Genomic DNA, 21,138 nt, shown 5'->3' on the forward strand with positions numbered 1-21,138 from the left:
CACAGGCCATTCTTAGTGCTTTCTTTTAAAATACACCTTCCCCATGCACAAGGTCAGCTCCAAATAAGTTTTCTGGGGTGGTTTAGAAGAATGTCACCAAGCCTGCACAGAACTCCTACCTCACTTCAACCAGCACCTTTGGGATGAATTGCAACACTGACTGCAAGCCAGATTTCTTGTTGACAGCCTTCCCAGGAAGACTGGAGGCTCTTACAGCAGCAGATTGATACCCACTGTTTTTGGAATCACCAGAATGTCATTAAGAAGACTGTAGCTTGTGTCTTCTGTGGGAATTTTGTTTTGTACTTTTAGTTTTAATTAGCTGTTTAAGTTAGTCTTTATCTCTTATTTTCTTTCACTTCCACTCACTGTTTGGTTAGATTAAGAACGGAAGAAAAGACCATAAGTCATCTTAAAACTGGCCTGTTCATAACATTAACTGAAAACAGGTACCCACTATGTTCAAGTGTGATGCCACAGGGGTCTTCAACAAGCTGGCATATGCACTGAAGAAAAAAGACGACTCGTGTTACATTCAGTAACAAACTGAAGAAGCGATTCTGTACAGACTAGCGGTACAGAGCCGCGATGTCAGTCATAAAAAGAGAGGAGACACTAGATCTACAGAAAAACTGTGGCAAGTTCACCAAGATTTTCCTGACAAGTACCTTGAAAAGGGAAGTTAAGTGATAACAACCAGTGAATAGAGCAGTTTCACCTCACTGTGTCTGTGCCACTCACAGATAACTGAGGAGAAAACCTCCTTTGTATCCAAGCAGCCATGTTACACACACTGAGGGGTAGCAGGCAGGAACCTGCCTCTAAGGATAACAGCAGGTATGTTCTCTTTGTTACGACATCAGGTTTATTGATGAGGGATGTGGAACAGGCTGACTGAAGGCTCTGACAGAGAGACAACAGAGAAGTCTGCTGTTTGGGAGGTCATAACTCACAGAGGCTTCAATTTTCATTTGTGCAGGTAAAAAAAAACTGCAGCGGGGAGTTCACCTGGAGAGGGAGGGGAGGAAGGTGGATGTGGGGTTGCAAGGTTAACTGCACAGCAGGGAGGTGGACGTGTCAGTATGTGACAGGTTAGGAGTGAGAATGTATTGCAGGAAGACACTGAAGGTCAAACTGTTGACAGAGCAGCCTACGGAAGCTCAGAATGAGGAGGAGGGAGGAAGCTCGGAGAAGGTCAGACACGGAGGATTTCTGAGCTTATAGAACCAAGAGGTGGTGAAATGGATTGAGACTTTTATTTCAGGAGCTACAGAGAAACCATACATCTATATTGTGTACTGTAATGATTAACTGTGGGTTCTCCATCTGCAGGAAATAAGTCATTTAACCATTTACAGTTAAGCAATCATTTTTTGTACCTTTCCACTGTGATCTGTAAATTGTAATGAAAGCAGGTTCTTATTACAACTAGTGCGAGTAGCAGAAAATTGAAACATATTGTTGAAACTGCCTGTAGTTTGCTCAGACTGTTCATCATGTTCTGTAAATGGATTATATATTATACAAGAAGATTTATTTAAGATCTTCTGTTGCCTGGCAACTTATAGTACTTATAGTAGGGACAACATGACAACATTTGGAATACCTGAATTTGTCCAAAGAAATACAGCGAGCATCACATCTGCATCTTCCCCAGGGATTTTTGTAAATAATGTAGAGCAGGCAAGCTTGCGTGATATGTGGCCAGATGATCTGAGTGCCTAGGTACTCTACCAAATGGTTGTACATTATTAATTTGATCTTATTATATTAAAATTTATCTTTTAAGATCAAAATTCTGTCAGACAATAACACAATTTTGTACTCAGCAATATTTGTTTTCTGTCTCAAATCCCTAGCTGTCCAATGCTTACATTGCATGGTCAGTAATGTTATTTTTCAAAAAGCCACAAGCTATTTTTCTTTCTAGGCAGATAAAAAGTATCAATCTTCTATAAAAGTAATATCAATCTTCTTACATAATTTATATTGAACCACTTTTTTCTATAGTTTTGAATAACTGGCCTAAATGCATGACACAAAGTCACGTAAATGTAGATTGCTAAGTCTTGCATATTTGTAAGGTACGATAGGCATGAAGACAAGTAAAAACAAGCCCAGAAGAGTCCAAATCAACGGCTCCAAGACTATGGCCCAATCTTAATGTCCACTCAAGTGATTGTGGTTGCTTTCAAAGGCTTATATAGAAATGTAAGTGCACCTTATTTTGATGATCCAAAACTAGTTTTGCACTCTTTTTCTTTTCTTTCTAGTTTTGTATAGCATGCTTGTTTTGCACCTTGGAGTTTTGTGAGACCCATCGACTCCCACATGCATTAGACTCCTTGGTTCATTTGGAGCATTTGGGGCCTCCACCTGACCATTGCCTTTTGGGTGGAGTTGTATCTCCTTGCTGTGTTTTCGTGGGTTCTCTCTGGGTACTATGGCATCCTCTCAAAGACATGCAGTTAGTGGGGTTAGGTTAACTGGCGATTCTAAAATTGTCTATGATTGTAAATGGTTCTCTGTCTCTCTGTGTTACCCCTGCGACAGACTGGCGACCTGCCCAGGGTCTACCCAGCCTCTCGCTCTATTGCATCTGGGATAGGGTTCAGCCCCCGTCACCCTGAATTGGATAAGAGGGAGAGAATGGATGGATAGAGGCATGCTTTGCATCAATTGGTCTGAAAAAGTGAGAAAATGGGTACCAAAGAAAGCTGATAATGACCAGGCTTGTAGTTTGTTTGTTCGTTTTAGAGCCAGAAGTTACTATATTTGAATGAGAAGATGGAGTGCTAAGTAATCAACTAACACTAGCAGGGGTGGTGAGCAATGAGCATCCATAGACTGCACAACACACGGACACAGATAACTGGTCATTAGTGCTGAGAAACACACAAGAAAAATACTTAAATCTCACACATCAGAAACAGAGCAGAGACGTATTGGATGGAGGTTAAAAAAAAAGGCCATATTATTTTAATATTTACAATTAAAAGATGCCAACAGTACAAATATGGTTGAGAGATCCAAATCAGTGCTTCCAGTAAGTGGGCTAGCTGCCTGTAAGCATCCAACTGTCAGTCATAGTTGTCAGACTGCTAATAATAACTTAAAGCCTTGGTAACACAGTTCAATTAATAGGAGAATTACAAAAAATAAATAATAAATTAGTCACCCACTATGAATGGCTTTAATGGACAATAGAGGAACTGTATTATCTTCATTTTTAACAGAGGTTGGTGGAAGTCACAAAGTTTTGACTACTTTACTGTAAATACCTAGTTCAGTTCACAGCACAGAATGATATAGGTTCGCATATATCATTCATTTGCTTCATTATGAGTCTATATTGGTTGTAAAGAATCTATTCAAGAAAGAACAGTGCTGAATATTCAAAAAAATAAAAAATTAGCAGCTTGAGTTACCACGGCGATTCCTTTCACATTCATAGAGCCACTTTTGTGACTCTGATAACTGAAGCTTTAGGTTCAGCTTACGTTGGTAACCCATTAATCTTGCATCCCTGTGAGATGATGAAAATACCCTTTAAATTCATGCTGTAAGACAAACGGTTAAGTGGTGATAAGCGTGTTTATATGTGTATTTGAACTTCTTCATTCTTGGGATTGGGCCAAAAGGACAGCACAAAGTCAATGAGTGTAGACAGTGTAAGTTAGCCAGTCTGATGAACCATTATTCTATTAATCCTGGAAAGATGGTTCAAGTGAGATGACCAGGTGATACTTCTGGAAGTTCTGACACAAAAGAAGAAAATCGGAGGCGAATCGATGAATGAGGGTTTGCCGGATATCAAACAGGAAGAACTTGTCTTCTCACCGCTGCACTGAAATGTCTAACTTTTATCACCTCGTTAAAACAAGAACAAAACACATCAACTTTTAATTCAGTTCATTCCTAAATATTTTATAATTAATTTCAGCAAAGTTTCTTGTAAGGAAGGACATCATTTGGGATTTATTATAAAGAGAAAATTGAAGCCGTCTTCAGTTGATACATTACTAGTGAACTGCTGTTTTAATGAAGTCTTTTAATCAGTGCACAGCAGGTCAGCTACACATTCCAACATTTATATAGAATACCAATAATGAATAAATAATGAATTCATGTGTTCTTGAGTTTAAATTGATTTCTTCGGGACGCCATCATTTTAACCTACAATTAACATCCAATTATGTAGTTATTTTCAGCAATGAACCCCAAACCCGCAGTGCAAAAAACCTACACAGTTGAATATTTTTATTTTGTTTTTTATGATGTAATCACTCACTGAAATACCTCCAATAGTCCTTATGTATTACTTTTAAACCACCGTCCATTTCGGCCCCTTAGTCGTAGCTAAAGAAAGGACTGCTCAGCAAGAACCAAAAGCTCTTAATGTATGAGCAATATTTCACTCGTGGCTGCACTTTCCTTCCCTCTCACCATCCTCTCCTCTCCTGTATATAGAACTATAATTACAGTGTCTTCTTTTTCTTATTAGCAGATAAGACTTTCATAATGGTTCCCTGGAGAGCCTGTCCAAACTTAATTAACACTGGCTAAACAGTCCCTTCTCTCCCTCTGTCTCCCTCTCTGTCCTCACCTCTGTTTCTCTCTATTTGTCTCCCTCCCTCTCATTAGACAATGGCAGCAGCAGAGAGAAGGAGCCAACCAGTCAGTGATAAATACTAGAAAGCCCTGCACAGGAAAATGAAGGCTGGACTTGACACATGCTTGACTCAGACAACACTCAACAACCACTGGGGACTTCCTGGTGTAGCTGTTGTGCGTGCTAATTTACCCACTGGTCTGAACAAGTTGTGAGTATGTCTGTGTGTATGTGAGAGAGGATCTAATTCCACTGAGCGGTATAAGCCCTGAAATCGTGTTCTGATCTTCAGCTGAGTAGCCTGCTCTTTTAATTTCCGTTTGTTTGACTTAGAGAGATTAGCCATTAATTACCGACTAGAGAAATTACCCCCACACACACACATACGTGCACATGTGTAGCGTAGCATAGAGCTGTTAAATAGAGCTCATTACACCGGCCCTACCAAAGGTAGAGAAAGCTGAGACAGCATTGTCTAACAGAGCTTACACACACACAGAGCTGGCAGGGGTAACAATTGGCTAAATGCTGCTGTTCCAGGGGAAATCTGGCAGGTTTTAGCTGACTGTAACATCAACCTCCCATGTGGGAATGCAGGGGATTAGCACCTGAAAGAGACAAGTTTACCAAAGCCAAGACAGGATGAAGGATATTACAAATGCAAGGCACCAGAGCTAGCACCAAGGCAGGCTGCTTGTATTTTCACAGAGTCCATCATTGGTTTCAAAAGGCCTTTATATCATGTCTAACTCTGTATTAGTCTAAATGTGCCCCTTGATGTCAGGAGAATATGGCACAAAAATACTGGAATAAATGAGTGACGAGGTTTCCCATAGAAAAGTATACTTAGAGGCTCATATGCAGTTACATTTAAATGCCTTTATCAATACATTGTATGCAAACAATGGATGTAACATCTAGTTATGAAAAATGATATTTCCTCTGGTTGCAGAAAGAAGTCAGATTTGATAGGTAAGTACAGGTAAATACATCCTTACTTTCCTAGTTCATGGTCTAATGACTAATTCAAATGCTAATTTGATGTCTTACTGAATACAACATCATGATCAGTATGCAAAGTATGGTTCCCATCAGCATCCAGAAGGTCGAGATGGGACTTTGTTCTAAATCACAGTAAGCTTTTAGTCTCATTCGAGTTCATCGTCACGTGATGTCTCATTTCGAACAGTTGGGGACTTTGAAGTTTTAAAGAACATGACACACCACAGTTGTTATGTCTGTCTTTTATGTAAAGTCTGGGCTCTGTGGATGTTAAATTTATACTATCAGCCTGTGACTAAATAATAATAACACACTGGAGCAGGCAGAAACGGAGGTAAGTGGAACCCAAAACAGGAAAACACCTTAGCCTTATGGCCAATAACTTAAAATGCATGCAAGATTTGATGAGTCTGTTGGAAATGCAAAAATTTTCATTTATCTGGGGTGGGGTTGGGGGCCAGCAGCCTAAGCAGAGAAGCCTTGACCTCCCTCTCCCCAGCTCCCTCCTCTAGCTTGTCTGGGGGAACACCAAGGCGTTCTCAGACCAGTCAAGAGATATAATCAGTGCAGTGTGTCCAGGATTTGCCCCGGGCCTCCTCCCGGTGGGACATGCCCAGGACACCTTGCCCAAGAGGTGCCCTGAAGGCATCCTTATCAGATACCTCATCTCAACTGCGTCCTTTTCACCATACCCGGGATAGGGTAACTGGTGCCCCGCCTTGGAGCCACAAGTCCAATGAATAGACATGTGTGAGGTGTTCTGGCCATGTCCCACCACCCGCAGGAGGCGTCGTAGGAGTCGGGTGCAGCATGAGCTGGGCAACAACCAAGGGCGGAGACCCTGGTGGGCCAAGCCCGGGTTACCGAGGCTGGAGATGGGAACATGGAAATGTATGACATATTACAATATATCATTATTTAACAAAAACAAACCTAAAATGCAAAAACAATGTGTGAGGAACTATGTACATCTTTACTGCAACTATAGGAGTAAAAAAAAAAAACAGGAGAAGAAAAACATAAAGCCAGCTGTTGATATTAACTGATCATCAGCAAGTGTGGGCACCTCTGAAAAAATGTTTTGCCCATCAATAAGGGTTATACACCTATTTACAAACAATTTAAAGTTATTCTCCATATTCTTCAGTAATGAGTGGGAAAATATGACAGTTACCAATCTCACCATGGTCAGACAGTCCTCATAGAAACTACAAAAAAATCCAAGCTCTACATCTATGACTCTACAGGCCTCAGTTAGCATGTTAAATGTTAAAGTTCACAACAGTACAATTAGAAAATGGTTGAACATGTATGAATGATTTGGAAGCACTGGCTGAAGAAAATCGCTTCTCTTTCAAAAGATGACGACGGCTCGGCTTAGGTTTGCCAAGTTGCATCTGACCACATGAGTTCTGCACAGCTGACACCAAAGTGGAGATATTAGGCCAACGCACAGCTAAAATAAAAAACCGTAGAAATGTCAAAGGACATTGCAATATGTAAAAATTGTAACAAGGAAAGATACAGATGAACAAAACTTGTATTTTTATAGCTAATGTTTGAAGCATAAAGTTGATTGTTGGAAGTCTGGGCCCTCTGTGCAAGCTCTTGTTCTTCGGTTGCATCCCCGAGTGTAAGAGACTAGAAGATGAAAGGCAGGATTTGCAATCAAAGTATTCAAAGCTTTCTGGGGGATTAATAATATTTTAAATTGGATTAAATTAGTTAAAGTACAACTGCTGCATTTAGGAGCAACTTAAAGTCATTAATGCTTTCTTTTTACTGGGTACACAGAGATATTCAATAAACCAGAAAGGATGGGAGAAAAAAGCATTGATTACTTCTTCCAAGTGAGCTAGTCAAAGCCATTGATATCTGAGAATGTCCTGAAGTGATCAAAGATAGATACATTAACTTCTTGGGTAAAGCTGGCCTGTCAGAAATATGTTGAGCCCAGGAAATGTCTTCTTTAGACACAAGAAAGAAGACTTTTCCACTGAGTTATTCTTTTGATATATATATATATATATTTTTGGAACATCCTAAATCAAAATCAAAAGATTATTCCTTCAGGCTACAGTCAGGTAAAAAACCAGGGGTGTTTGAACTGTGATCCAGGGCTGTGTGTTTTTTGCAGTTTACAAGATAAAGTCTGCCGCAGAGACATCTTGTTCTAAGTAGCTGTTTGAAAGCATGTGAAGGTCACTGACAGGCAGCTGTTTCAGTAACGCATCTTTCATCTCAAAAAGGATTCCCCGTGCATGTTTTATTCATTACCTAACTGCCTTACCTTAAAACACAAATAATTTCCTTATCTTTTGCGGGTGTCTGCCAGAGGAAACAACACAAACACTATCTGACAGCTGACAACTTTTTCATAAGGTGCATAAAGATTAAACCTGTAACGTGTGTGTCTGCCTCCCTCTAGTGGTTTATACTGTTCATGCACAGCAGCCCTGTTTCACTACACACAAATACAAACAAAACACACAGGCTGAGAATTGTAATTTGTATTTATTGTTTAAATTCACCAAAAAGTTTTCTGCATAACTACATCCAACAGCATTCATGGTTGTCGTCACTGTGACCTCCTCAACACCCGAGTGACGATAGTATGACATCATCAGCGCCGCCAAGATGTCACAGCTTCATGACATGCCTCAAACGGCAGAAAAATACTACTGATAGTTAAGTCCGTCCCGGAGTCCGTCATCAATCAAAGCGTCTCGCCACTACCCGTGTAAAACACAAACATTGCACATCAACTTCGAGCATCGCATTAAGCCTCGCTTCTTACCCACCCACCCCTTTCTTTTGCATGGAGTCAAATGAAATGATAAAAGTGGGTCTGTACAGTGAGGATGAGTTAAAATGTGATGGTTCCTGCTGTCATCCAGTAATGATACTGATAATTCAAAGCATTCCAAAACACCCACAATGCTTCAGGACTTTCTTCTCACACCTTTGCTTTCCTCTCACTAAATATACACAACTAATATTCATCATGTGCAGGCCTGGATTAATGAAGTGGAGAGCTGTTAATAATCGTCTGTACTGGAAGAAAACCAGTCTGTTCTGCTTGCTGCACACATGGGTTTAATTTAGCAGATTGTCAATATCAGTGATTCTTTTAGAGTTTTGCATTTTGAGGCAAGACACTACAGGACAAAACTGACGATTTTGGGATTGTGGGGTCATTTTTCTCTCATAACACGTTCAGATTAGTGGGAAGAAAATGTCCGAAAACTTTGTTGCTTATTTTACAGGACAGTCAACTGATCCTTAGTCTGTTTCCTAAACTTTTAACAAAACATTTTGACGTTTTAAAGGTTTTTTTAAAGAGGCGTTTGCACACAAACTACCCACAGCTATACTGGGGGTATTTTTAGCTGTCGACAAGGTTGAATGTTTTTTCTCTTTTGCGAAAAAGAAATATCCAAATCCAAATTTCCCTCTGGAAGAACAAAATGAAAGTGAAAAAGTTTTTTGAATCCTGACTTCTCTCATTGCTTTTTTGCATATTTAAGCATTAAGTTAAGTAATCAACTTGGAAGTTAATCCATCCAGATATTTGCCTGTAATGTCTTGCTTAAAGTCATAAATGTAAAGGAAGAGTGCAGTCTACAAGTCTGCAGACTACAAATGTCCCTTTCCCCTTTTCAGACATTTGTGAAAATTCCCTAAACTCTATCTCACTCCATGACTGTTTCAGAGGCTGAGATGTTGCTTTAAAGCCGGTCTATTTGTTTTTAGCCATGACTGTCAAAATGTAAGAATTCTAACTTTAAAAAAAATATCAAAATCCAGCTATAAAACATTGCTTTGTAAGACGTGTGTATTACCGTGTAATATAAACTTCCTAAACGTCCTGGGTTTGAGTCTTCACTGTTAGTTACTGCTGAGCAAAAGTATTTCAAAACTTCGTGTTAATTGTGCAGTTACACATTTGACATTTTTTGCATTGATTCTGCTCTTTTCTTGTCATAAAAGTGCTTTCATCGTTAACTACCTATTATCCTCTCTTTACATTATTATATCTATACTATCTCTCTGTCCTCTGTCTCCGACCCCCAACCATATCTCTCCCACTCACCCACCCATGTCTAATATATTCTCATTTGGTATCATTTACATTTTTGACACAACACTGTATATCATTGATCTTTTATATCCACTCGATGAAGTTAATATATGGCTATAATCTCCTTTAATACCATCTAAATGATAAGGAGCTTTACATACAGTGTGGTCACAGAATTCCAGTTTTCCTCAGTAAAAATGAGGGTAAATATATTCTAGACATTCTCCATACTAAAAAAATTGCATTATTTCTACTATTATGGCTATCGACTTTTCTACTTAATGAATACTGCAATTACAGCGGTAAATTCTCTTGCTGCACATCACTATAAACTCTCTTCTTCTTTCTTAATGTAATGATTTATGCATTGTGTTATGAGATAAGATGATACTGAAATGTGCGCCACCTTCAGAAAGTCAAGAAGTTACAACCTTCTTTCATCTGAAACCCAAACAGACTAAAACAAAGAAAAGAATGGCATCATGATAATGTCAAGTTTCCCTCCCACACTACTTGCATAAATCTCTTCATTAAATCATCTGCTATATACAGTAATACATGTAATCGTTACATATACGGCTCGTCTGAGCCCGGCGAGTCTCTTGAACAGTACTAAACCATAGTCCGGCGACCAAATAATAATCCCTCGGCCTCAAAAGAACCAAAAGTCAAAGTTACAGTAGAATACAGTAGACACCTTTCAAGTAAAAGAACAGTTTTTTCTAAGAATACTGGCGTGTTCACATAACTGTAAGAGACCTGAGTCAAACCACAACTGAAATCCCTTCAAAAGCAGCTCATACCAAGTATGTTTTTATCCAAGGTGCCTTTTGTGCCTTTCAAGAAACGGCATGTGACCAAAATCACACTGAGCAGGATTTCCGTGAGTGTCTCTGACTCAGGTCTGTCTAATGTTTAGCAGACAAAACGTCATAATCAGATGACTGACAGAACATAGTGACATACAGTAATTCTTGTTTTCATTGCTGAGTCGGATGAAGGAAAAAGGTAAACGAAGTAATTCTTTTTAAAAAGTACAGAAATGCCGTCATAACCACAGACAACTAAGCCACCGATTTCTCTGCTTCAAAGAATGTCATATATTTTTTTGCCTCGGAGTAACATTTTTTGTACAATAATCCATTGATAATAATCAATGCACAAAAGTAAAAGACAAAAGCACACGAATATCCAAAAACTGAAATAGAGACAGCTCAAGACAAGAGATTTTTTTTTCCCTTTTCCTTAGTTATTTTTTTCACTCAAGTTTAAAATACACATATTAACCAGCTGTTGAGTTTTTACATAGGAATTTGGATTGATCAAAAAACAAAACAAAACACAGTTTTAAGTCAGTCCAGCTTTCCTGGCTTTACGGTGGACCTTAGGGTCAGGTCCACGATGGCCCAGTCCAGTCCAGTTCAGAAGAGGAGTAGAATACTGGCAACGGCTGGGGCGCTACAGTACTGATAACGCAGCGCTGCCTGCCATCATGTGCTGGGCAGATGGCAGTTACTCTACGATGATTGCTGGGCCACAGAACTTGTCACGCTGTACTGTAATCACCCTGTTCATCCTTTCTGTGTCTGTGTTGTTAGGCAGGGAGGCACAGCACAGCAGCTCAGCTCAGCTCAGCAGTGTGAGGGGCCTCGGACTGTACAGTGGTGGTCACCACAGAAGAGGCAGTCTACATGGAGATAGTGACTATGGGCCCAGAGGGGCCAGCACGGGCCTGTGAGGCCGGGGGCTCAGAATACAGAAAGAGAAAATTATGGCTGAGCTTTTCATTGGCAAGAAGATTGAAGACAAGGTGAAGAGGGATTACGGGGCAGAGGAGCTCTGGAGGATATGAAATGCTTTGAGCTGCAGATGAAGTGGGCTGACAGAGGACAGATAGAGGGCAGGCAGAGGAGAGACGAGGAGCTGTGGGAAAAGGTGAGGGCAGAGGGGGCGGCTCCACTGGTGATGAATGAATCATACAGGAGGAGGGCTGTGCCGAAGCCAAGGAGGGGTGATGAAGCTCCAAAGAGTTTTGAGTGTGAAGGAGGTCCTCTGCCCATCTGAAGAGACACCTGCAAAAAAACAAAGACAGTGGCCACGCATGACAGATCTGCTACCACAGCACAAGTTACTGTATGTGATTATCTCTGTGTACATCAGGATTAAAGTCCAGAAACACCAGCAAAGTCAGAGCAAAGCTTGATGTTAAAGCTATAATAAAAGAGTTAGATTTTAACTTATGCAAAATGCTTACTTTTTTTCTTTGTTTAGTAATTAACAGCAACATTAAAATCTAAATTATGTCTGTCTAAACCCATCGGCCTTTTACTGCCGAAGAACAAAAACGTAATAAAATAATAAAAAATAGAAAATCCCTAACTCTCACAACTTTAACAACTCCATTAGCTCATTCATCTGTTTCACTTTACAGTGCGGCCGCTGCTTAATAATGTTTCAGATCTCATAATCACATCTACAGGCTTTTTCTACTCAAAAGAAAAGGCTGTCACAGTCAGTAAGGCTTTGGTTCCTAATTTTTAAAGACTCAAAACTGGATTATTATTTTATTATTTTAGTCATTTGGCACTATGTCTGTGTTCTGGGACATACTGAGCCTTCCACATGTATAAGTGGAAAGCCTGAAGGCAGGAGGAGCAGCAACAGGACTCCCTCGTGGTACAGGAGTTATAAATAGATTGAATAGCTATTACAGTAGAGGGAGGTGGGTGGGAGAGCAGGCTGGAGTGGCAGCAGCAACTTTATCCAGTTGAAGCAACTAAAAAGTCTCATTCAATATGAGTCTTGCCAAGAAGTTGCACAGAATGGACTCAGCTGAATGAAATCAGCTGCCAGTATTACTGGCTGAGCTGGAGTGTGAGGGGTCGCAGGAGTCACTAACCCTATGCTCAATTTGTGGATCATCAAATAATCAAATAGCTATTTATCATTTAACCTGAAAGTATTTGCTAGCCATTTCTCTCAAATGTGTGTATTTTGAACTTAATAGTGCCATAGACATTGTCTATTTCCATATTAGCTTCAAAATTTTACCCTGCACACATTTTGAAAAAAAAAAAAAAAAAAAAAAAAAAACCTGAAAAGGTATCGGTCCAGGTACAGCACTGCATTGCTTTCTGAACACTACAGCGAACATTTGATCCTGTCAGCTTTTCACCTGCAGGCTAGCATGCAGTCTGATAGCAAAACCATTATCTGCTTCAGAGTTCAAAGTAGAATTACCTGCCCAAGGCTGTTTGGCCAGGAAAACAACAGTCAACAAAGCAAAGCTTTTTTAAAACAGTATTTTGAAAGATTCACATGTTTTTTCATGAGATTTCTACTTTTTGTATATCTGGTAAATGGACTTGATTTACACAGTGCCTTTCCTGTATTACTGATTTATTCAAAGCTCTTTTTCATGACACACTGAGATTCAGTCTATGAATATCTGCTTTGTCTACACACATACTAACACACCAATCACTCTATCTGGGGAATCTGCTGTTTAGTATCTTCCCCCAGTAAATTTCACCACATAGACCAAGGAAACCATGGATCATCCAATTAGTGGAAGACCTGCCAGGCCCCATATGGCCCCCTGTACATACAAATCAAATAGTTAATTCTGATCACCATCTCTGGAGGTCTGCAACCTCAGGATCATCCTGAATTCCGCTCTCTCAAACTCATCACATACCAAATCCATTAAACCTTCCAGACTCTGACTTTTACTCTCAGACCCAGCAAGTAAAACCCTCGTTCATGCCTTCATCACCTCCAGCCTGGGCTACTGCAATGGTCTCTGGTTTGGTCTGCCTAACAAGCTGCAATATGTTCAGAACTCAGCTGCCCGAGTTCTCACCCAAACTAAGTACGGGCAACATATCACCCCCACCCTTATACACCTCCACTGACTCCCAGTCAAGTCCCATATGCCCTATAAAATCCTTCTCCTCCCCTACACCCCATCTGGGTTCCTCAGTTAAAGGCCTACTCTCCATTCCCCACATTAGACCGTAGTCCTTCAGGGACAGAGCCTTCAGCGCTGCAGTGCTGCTCCCTGGAACATGCTCCCCTGAGAGATCTGCAATGCCCCGTCTCTGGAAATCTTCAAAAGCCAGTTGAAATGTCACCTCTTTAGTCAAACTTTTGGCCTTTGTCTCGTTTTTTGTGGAAAGTGACTTAAGTTCCTATGTTCTGTGGCCAAATTAGTATGAGGTCTACAGTGAGACACTAAGCAATTCCATAATGCCACAATTATACTCTTATATTTAATTTTATACCTTTAAGATATCAACAAAATAGTCCCTGCATATAACATATTTTCACTACAGGTGCCAAACATCTAAAATAAAACTGAAATATAGGTTAAACTATAGATAGAACACAATATTTAACTTGTAAAATAAAATAAAATCAGCTGAATCAAAGATGAGGAGGTAAACAAAATTCGCCAAAGAAGCACAACAGTATAAGACTGCAGACCCACCAAGCTACTGACCGTTTCCGCTCAGTGTCACAGGCGGACGACTTCAGCAGATGGTCTCGAGGTGACGTGAGTTCTGCAGGAAGAAGTGGGGGAAGTGCTTCACACACACTGAAACTTTCCACAAAGTGTTCACAGCTCATTGTGTACTTAAAAAAAACATTATTATAGAGGAAAACAGTGTCTCACAGGTGCGTCGTTCCATTGCCGCGGCAGGTCTTCTGGTTCAGGTGGATAAGACATCCATGATGGACTCCGGTATGAGGACGGCGGTGACATGACGAAGTAGTCTGAGTAACCTGGGCGGTTGGCCGATATAGCATAGACTGCTGTTATTGGGTTTCCTGTGAGATGTAAATAGATTTAGATTGAACGGAAATAAGATATCATGAATTTCAGCATCCTGTCAGTGTGTCGTACCTGAGTAGGTGCTGATGGACTGGTCAACAGTGACAGCAGGGAAGGGGGTCCTGGAGAGTGGCAGGTAGGGGGCACCATTGTGCTGCTGGGCCTGCAGCTCTGAGGCTTCTGACACGCGAGGCTTCAGACTAACATCAGGGGTGGAACTGTCGGTGGAGAGGAGAGGCACAAATCAACCTGATGTACAGCAAACAGACACCTGCAAAGTTCAGCTGGTTATTTCCAGCACGTGTCGAACGGAAAGTGCAAAATTATTGCTAATCTGTTACTATTTTATTCATTTAAATAATGACTGATGGAGTTACAATCAACTGGAAAAATAACAACTATAGCTTTATTGTGTCCACAGGACACAATTCAATAAAGCAGTTAAGAGAAACTTAAAACCTGTTGGCAGAGGAGCAAAACATAATATCAACTGGAATCTGATTTGATGCCCATCAACACAGTTACAGAGTTCAAGAGTGAGCAATAAAAGCAGTTTAAATTCAGTTGGAGTTAACAAATCAGAGACATCACTGACGTGACATAACATTGTATAACATCTTAAACTGACCATTAAAACAGAATATTATAATATGACAAATCCTTAAATAACATAATCTGGCTTGTTGTAAGTCAAATCTCCCTTCCTTACTTTCTGACTATTTACTACTATTTAGCAGATGCTGCATTTAGACTTAGCTGTCTGTAACTTTAACGCTCAAAAATAAAAATAAAAAACAGAGTTGGCTGCGAGGCTTCAAAATGCAGTCAAAAACCAATGGGTGACATCATGGCAGTTATGTCTCTCTTTTATATACAGTCTTTTATATACAGCCTGATTTCATCTGTATCAGTTTAAAGGTCAAATCTGCACCGTAATAGCTTTATTTACTCTACTTAATACTAAATCCTGTACTGTTTACTTGACAAATATAATTTTAATTATTTTCTGGGTCTGTTCTATTATATTTCAAAATGTTTACTCACAGGCCAACAAAGACAAAGAAAGCATCTTTTGTAGAAATTGTTTGCAGCTATGATTAAATATTATGGGGAACGGCATAGTTACACAGAATAAAAAGATATAAAATCTTTAGAAATCTTTAAGAATAAAGTCCGACGGTGCATCAAGCCCATCAGACATCTTTTCATCTTGAGTCACATCAGACTGTGGTAATGATAGCAAGTTCAAAAAGTCCTGGTTTAAGGTCTTGAGTTCAAATCCAGACTGTTCTCTCTGTATACACTTTGAATGTTGTTCCCTTTGTCTGCATGGCAACTCTGGGCTTCCACTCAGAGTCCAAAGACTTTCCTGGGTTAGCCCTGCAACAGACTAGTGACCTGTTCGGTGTATAACCTGCCTCTTGCCCTATGACAGCTCTTGGGTTGTATTTTCATGCACAGTACAGAGGTTCTCAGACTTGCTTTCAACATCTGGCTAAAACTTCTGGCCATTTTGGGTCACTGCAGTGAAGGACACATGACCTCACCATTCATAAATCCTACCCTGTCACCTTGAGCCTTATTACAGCTCTCCATGCAGTCATATTATTTCTCTATCTCTGCACCGAAGCACCATCCTCTTCATCGTTACAGTGCATGTTAACTACAGTAAAGAACCGGAGGACAGATGATGTCACTGGCACATCTCAGGACCATGATGCACTGTGCGCACTAATGCCTCACAGTGCATAGCAAAGAGGGATTAACATGCTGCACTCTTTCTCCCTGGGAGCACAGTGGAGCTGATGTGTGACGAGCTGACTGATTAACCACCATAATATGACTGTTTCTGGTTGTAATAAGCAAGAATAATGGTCACATACCCGTGGCCATATCTGAAAATTTAATTAGCAGTAATTAGAGAAGTCCAACTAAAAGCTGTCTCTGTCTAGCAGAACATTTTAAATACATAAATAAATATATATATATATAAATATATAGTATAATTATCTTTTTATTAGTAGATTGGTGGTAAATTACAGTTTGTCTTTTTTATTTTATTGCAGAACACTGAATTTGTTCCTGCCACTCTGCAGCACCTTCTTTTTCCAAAAGTGTTAATTATTTATTTTGCCCACTAGATGGCGAGCGTGCTCCTCACTGCTAACCAACAGACTCAATCACTCTCTGCAGTGCTAAAGTGCCCAGCAACACAGTGCACACAGCAGCAGCATTCAAATGAAGAAGAACGTTCAGTTCAAATGATGCAGACTAACATATGGGCCTAAGAGAGAGAAGTGAGTGGCACAAACGGAGGGTGTACGTGGAGGGCAATCTCTTGAAATGACGCTGATTAAAATTCTGATGCATTTTGTGTATTCTCCGGTGTACTCTCCACTATCTGTCTGATCCAGTGATTAGCCCCAGTGCTGCCATGTGACTGGCTGAGGACTCATCTCAGAGTACTTTTAAATGCCATATGTGAGCATTTCCTTCAAGTTTGATGTCTAAATATATTTATGGGCCACATGTTTAACATTGTGCATGTTTTTATCTTTCACTGAAGGGACTGTTTCTTGCTTTTATTTTTTCTCTCCTTATTTTAGGCTTTAAAAATGTTTTCCCTGCCATATATGAAGTGCAAAGTGTTTGTGGAGTGTTTGATAGTTTGATTATATAAATGTGCGTGGTACCGTCGCAGTGAGGTCGCAGGTGGCGGTCCTGGTCTTGAGGGGATCAGTGGAGGTGGAGAACCGATGCCCATATCAGGAAGCTGGGTGAACCGGAAACCCTGCAGGAGCCACAAATGCAATTTAGAGATCTGTTCAGCTCAGTATGAACACAAAACAACCTTAATCCAAAGTGAAAAACAAGAAATAAATAGGGTAAAGAAACCAGGGGGGGGTATCTGATCAGAGCAGAACAGGAAGATCAAACACAGATTCAGATTCAAGCAGCAACTTCATTTGTTGGAAGGCATTCAGTCCTCAGGTTCTTTAATCATTCTCAAGGTTCTCCTTGCAGAGCAGCTGGTGATGGCACGCAGTTTGACTGTCCAAATTCTCTGTGTCGGTTTCTTGGTGCCAACATTTTAACTTTTGCATGCAACCAGTTTAGTTGTTTTGTCATCTGGCAGATAATGCAATGTGACTTACACGAGTATAGATAATTACCCCACATGAGCAAATATTTACTACACATGCATGACCTTATCAAGCTCTTTGGGGATTTATCCATTTGCTGGCATAATAAAGCTAAATATTTAACATTCTCAGCCATTATGCAGAGTTTCTTTTTTATACTTTAAGTACTTTAATGCATGTAGGAGAAAAAATATTGGATGAAACTACTGCATGTAAGGTGTCATCATTATCTTTGTAACGTAATCATTATCCAAGTCTCCAATGTTCTGTTTGAGCATCTTTTGTATGTCCACATTTTTTTCATTCATTTGTAGCTTTCAATTATTTATTTTGGGTTTGCAGGCGCTATGTTTCTATGTTTTGGTTCAGTCTCATAGCTGAAGTCAGTGGACTTCACATTACTAACACATGTTAGACCTAATACGCCTATAACCAGAGGTTATTCAGGAAATAGTCACTTTAAGCTATTTGGGTGAATTGACCACTTAAGCACACAAGAGGAAAGGTGCTACAGTGTACCTAAAGCCTGAGGTCCAGACAGACACCCTCTTTACTCTTTTTATTCTAAATTTTTCATTAATGATGAGCCCAAATCTTTTTATTAATTTATTTATAATTGCCTGACTGGTGAAAATCCTTAACAACTTAAACCTATCTGCAATAAGTTAAGTTTTGCCTGTGGCTGCATTTTGGTGGGTAACGGTTAGAAAAGTGATGAATCTACTATATAAAGCTATGGGATCAAAAAATAAAGACTCCAAATACTGTGAGCCTTCAAATTCTAATAGAAAAATGCAAAAAACAAAACAAAAAATTCTGGTTTTCCAGGAATCAAACTTACTAAAGACTTTCCTACTTACTAAAATCAGAATATATTGATACCTGTCACAGAGGTAAGCAATCAACTCAAGGACTGTAGCTGCTAAACTATGATCGTGTTTGTGATGAGTCACCTGCCCGAATTGGACAAAAGTACAGATATAGATTTTCCATAAGATCCGATCCACCTATTTTACTGCTGTTGTGCCTTTTGCATAAATGTGTTCAACTCTTCTTGCTTTGGAGATGCTCGTATGGATCCTGCTGCTGTTTGATGCTGCCTGTACTTAATAAACTCAGGGGACAGACAGACAGTTTGAAGCAACAAAAACATCCCTAGGTCCTCTAATTAAAGTCAACACACACAAAAGGCCAGGTTAATTGCCACATCAAAGCTGAAATGTTCAGAGAGGCTTGATCTTGTTTATGAGATCAAGTCACTGAGGATTGCTCATACTTGGCATGAGATTGAGCTCTGTGAGAGTGTCAGACAAGTATTATAAAAAGGTAAAGTTCCTGAAATGCAAATTTCTTTAAAACTATTACATCCTGTTATTACCAGACCTTGATTCCAATTTTAGACAGTGCTATAAATGGGTTGGTTTTTATTGGAACTACTTTCTACTCAAAAATAGAACCTATTAAAAACAGATGGGTAACAGTGAAGTTATTGGAAAGGCATAGCTTTAATTGTATTTTTCTAAGCCTTAATTGTCCTTTAAGTGCTTACTGGTTTGGGCAGGCTACACTGGTGCATGTCCTCATAGCCTATGCTTCTCTGCCTGCCTCCACAGGGGTGGTTCATGGTCCCGGGGGCACTGGTCACTCCGTCACTGTAGTGGCTGGTACTGGAAGGGTTGTAGGCGCTGTGAGCATGGTGATGATGATGGTGATGGCTGTTGGTGAGAGAGGAAGAAAAAAAATTCAATTGAGTCAATATACACACACCTACTATCTCTTTATTTTTCCAGCCTTGCTCCAGCGCACACTGCATAGGCAAGCAGACATCAGATAAAACTGCTCTGATTTTGAGAAACAGCTTGGGAGTGGGATGTATGCACTTTCAAACTGCCTATCAGGGGACCTCTCTCTTTTCTTTCCTACACAGTACTGTAAATTATGCAGATGTTATAAAAGAAAAGAGTTTTCAGTGAAAAATAAAAACTTACTTGGTTGGAGGAGAAGGAGGGTCATGGTCCGGAGGTGCCAGGCTAAAAGCGTTGCCTAGCAACATATGCATCTGCGTACGGACCTCGTCAATGGATGGCTGGGAGCTGAGTGTGGAGGAGTCAGAGCCACGGTGAGCCTTCACCCCTAAGCTGCCGTTCCCAGTGCCAGTAGATCCACCTCCATAACCCAGAGAGCTCATCAGACGGTCCACGTTGGTCTCCTCAAAGGGTTCTGGTTCACCCTGTGGAGGGAACACACACACATTTAGCAACCAGTACAAAAGTAGTTTATCAGCTTTTCCAATAAGTTTTGAGGACACAAACACCAAGGTCATGTGTCCACAGTTTAAAGCTCGTAACAGTCCTCCTTTCACTTCTGGCTTCCTTATAAACAAACCCGAAGTGATAAACATTCTGGTGCTGATGTCTTTATCAGTAATTGGAGAAGCAGTAAAACGAGCCACACTCACAAACATTAGTTTTTCACAGTTTTCTCCTCTTATGTTGAGTGCTTTCATCAATCCTTGAAATTTGTAACTAACTATACACTGTATAGTTATAACTGTATAGCACTAACTGTACCACTGGATGTTTTCAACTCAATCACATGGACATAGATATCATTTTTTGTCAGAGATAAATACAACAAAATAAACCCAGTACCAAAAAAAGGAAGATTTATTCATAACAGACGGGAAAAGACCCAGGGAAACCAGGTTAATGATAAAATTGATTAAAAAAACAAAACAAAACAAAACAAACAAAAAAAAAAACGAAAACCCTGAAAACCATGAATTTCACACCCGAGCCTCAACTCTCGCAGCCCGGTACCAAACAACTCCCGGTCCGTGGCCCGGGGGTTGGGGACCGCTGGTCTACAAAGCATAAAACAAGGGGTATATGTTGCTTGTAGTAAAAAGTGCTTTGAGTACTTCGAATAGAAAAACATTCTGTCAGTATATGTCAGTGCATCTTGTGTGTAACAACTGTATATGCAACTTCATCGCTTGGAAATGCTGGTATGGATCTTGTTGGTCTACTGCAGGTATTCAAACTGAGGAGTGAATGAAGTGAACTCAGTATGCATGAAAAATGTTTTGGATAGGTCCACATGTGCTACAAAATGCAAAAGAAAGTACACACAGTGTTGCTGTAAAAATGTGACCAAAAAAAAAAAAAAAAAAAAAGCATCATTTGACTTTGTCCCCTTTGTGCAAAAAAGCTTGTTTAACACAAATATGTAACAAGTGGAATTACTTTGGTATTGTGAGAGCTTAAGACACTAAGACCTGGCTTCAACTGAGAATTCAAGATAAACCAATACCTGTTCCATTTCCTGCTCTAGTTTGCTTCATACTTATATGATTTCTTGCCCCTTCTTTGTGTTGCACCAGGGCCTAACTGTCTTTCCCCTGTGTACACTTGTACACACTGTACACAGGGGGTGTCTGTTTTTCCTCCTCTCTATCCAAGATTGT

General features: G+C 40.0%; 1 protein-coding gene across 6 annotated transcripts in view; it reads right to left on the bottom strand.

The window, feature by feature from the left end:
- Positions 1–8,109: 8,109 nt before the first annotated feature.
- The window catches only part of kiaa1549la (KIAA1549-like a), a 125,160-nt gene continuing 112,131 nt past the window's right edge, over positions 8,110–21,138 (bottom strand). For 4 of the 6 annotated variants that reach the window (XM_025909036.1, XM_025909038.1, XM_013265557.3 and 1 more), the window contains 7 exons: positions 19,661–19,902; positions 19,222–19,387; positions 17,223–17,320; positions 14,602–14,747; positions 14,371–14,525; positions 14,197–14,257; positions 8,110–11,767 (listed from right to left, as the gene is read on the bottom strand). In XM_025909036.1, coding sequence (XP_025764821.1) covers positions 14,228–14,257; positions 14,371–14,525; positions 14,602–14,747; positions 17,223–17,320; positions 19,222–19,387; positions 19,661–19,902 — 837 coding nt within the window. In that variant the 3' untranslated portion in view covers positions 8,110–11,767; positions 14,197–14,227. Of the gene's footprint in view, positions 11,768–14,184; positions 14,258–14,370; positions 14,526–14,601; positions 14,748–17,222; positions 17,321–19,221; positions 19,388–19,660; positions 19,903–21,138 lie in introns of all 6 variants that reach the window. The other 2 variants (XM_025909037.1, XM_025909035.1) reach the window with 2 other exon arrangements.

Source organism: Oreochromis niloticus, linkage group LG7, assembly GCF_001858045.2.
Source record: "Oreochromis niloticus isolate F11D_XX linkage group LG7, O_niloticus_UMD_NMBU, whole genome shotgun sequence".
In the NCBI taxonomy this organism is placed as follows: Eukaryota; Metazoa; Chordata; class Actinopteri; order Cichliformes; family Cichlidae; genus Oreochromis; species Oreochromis niloticus.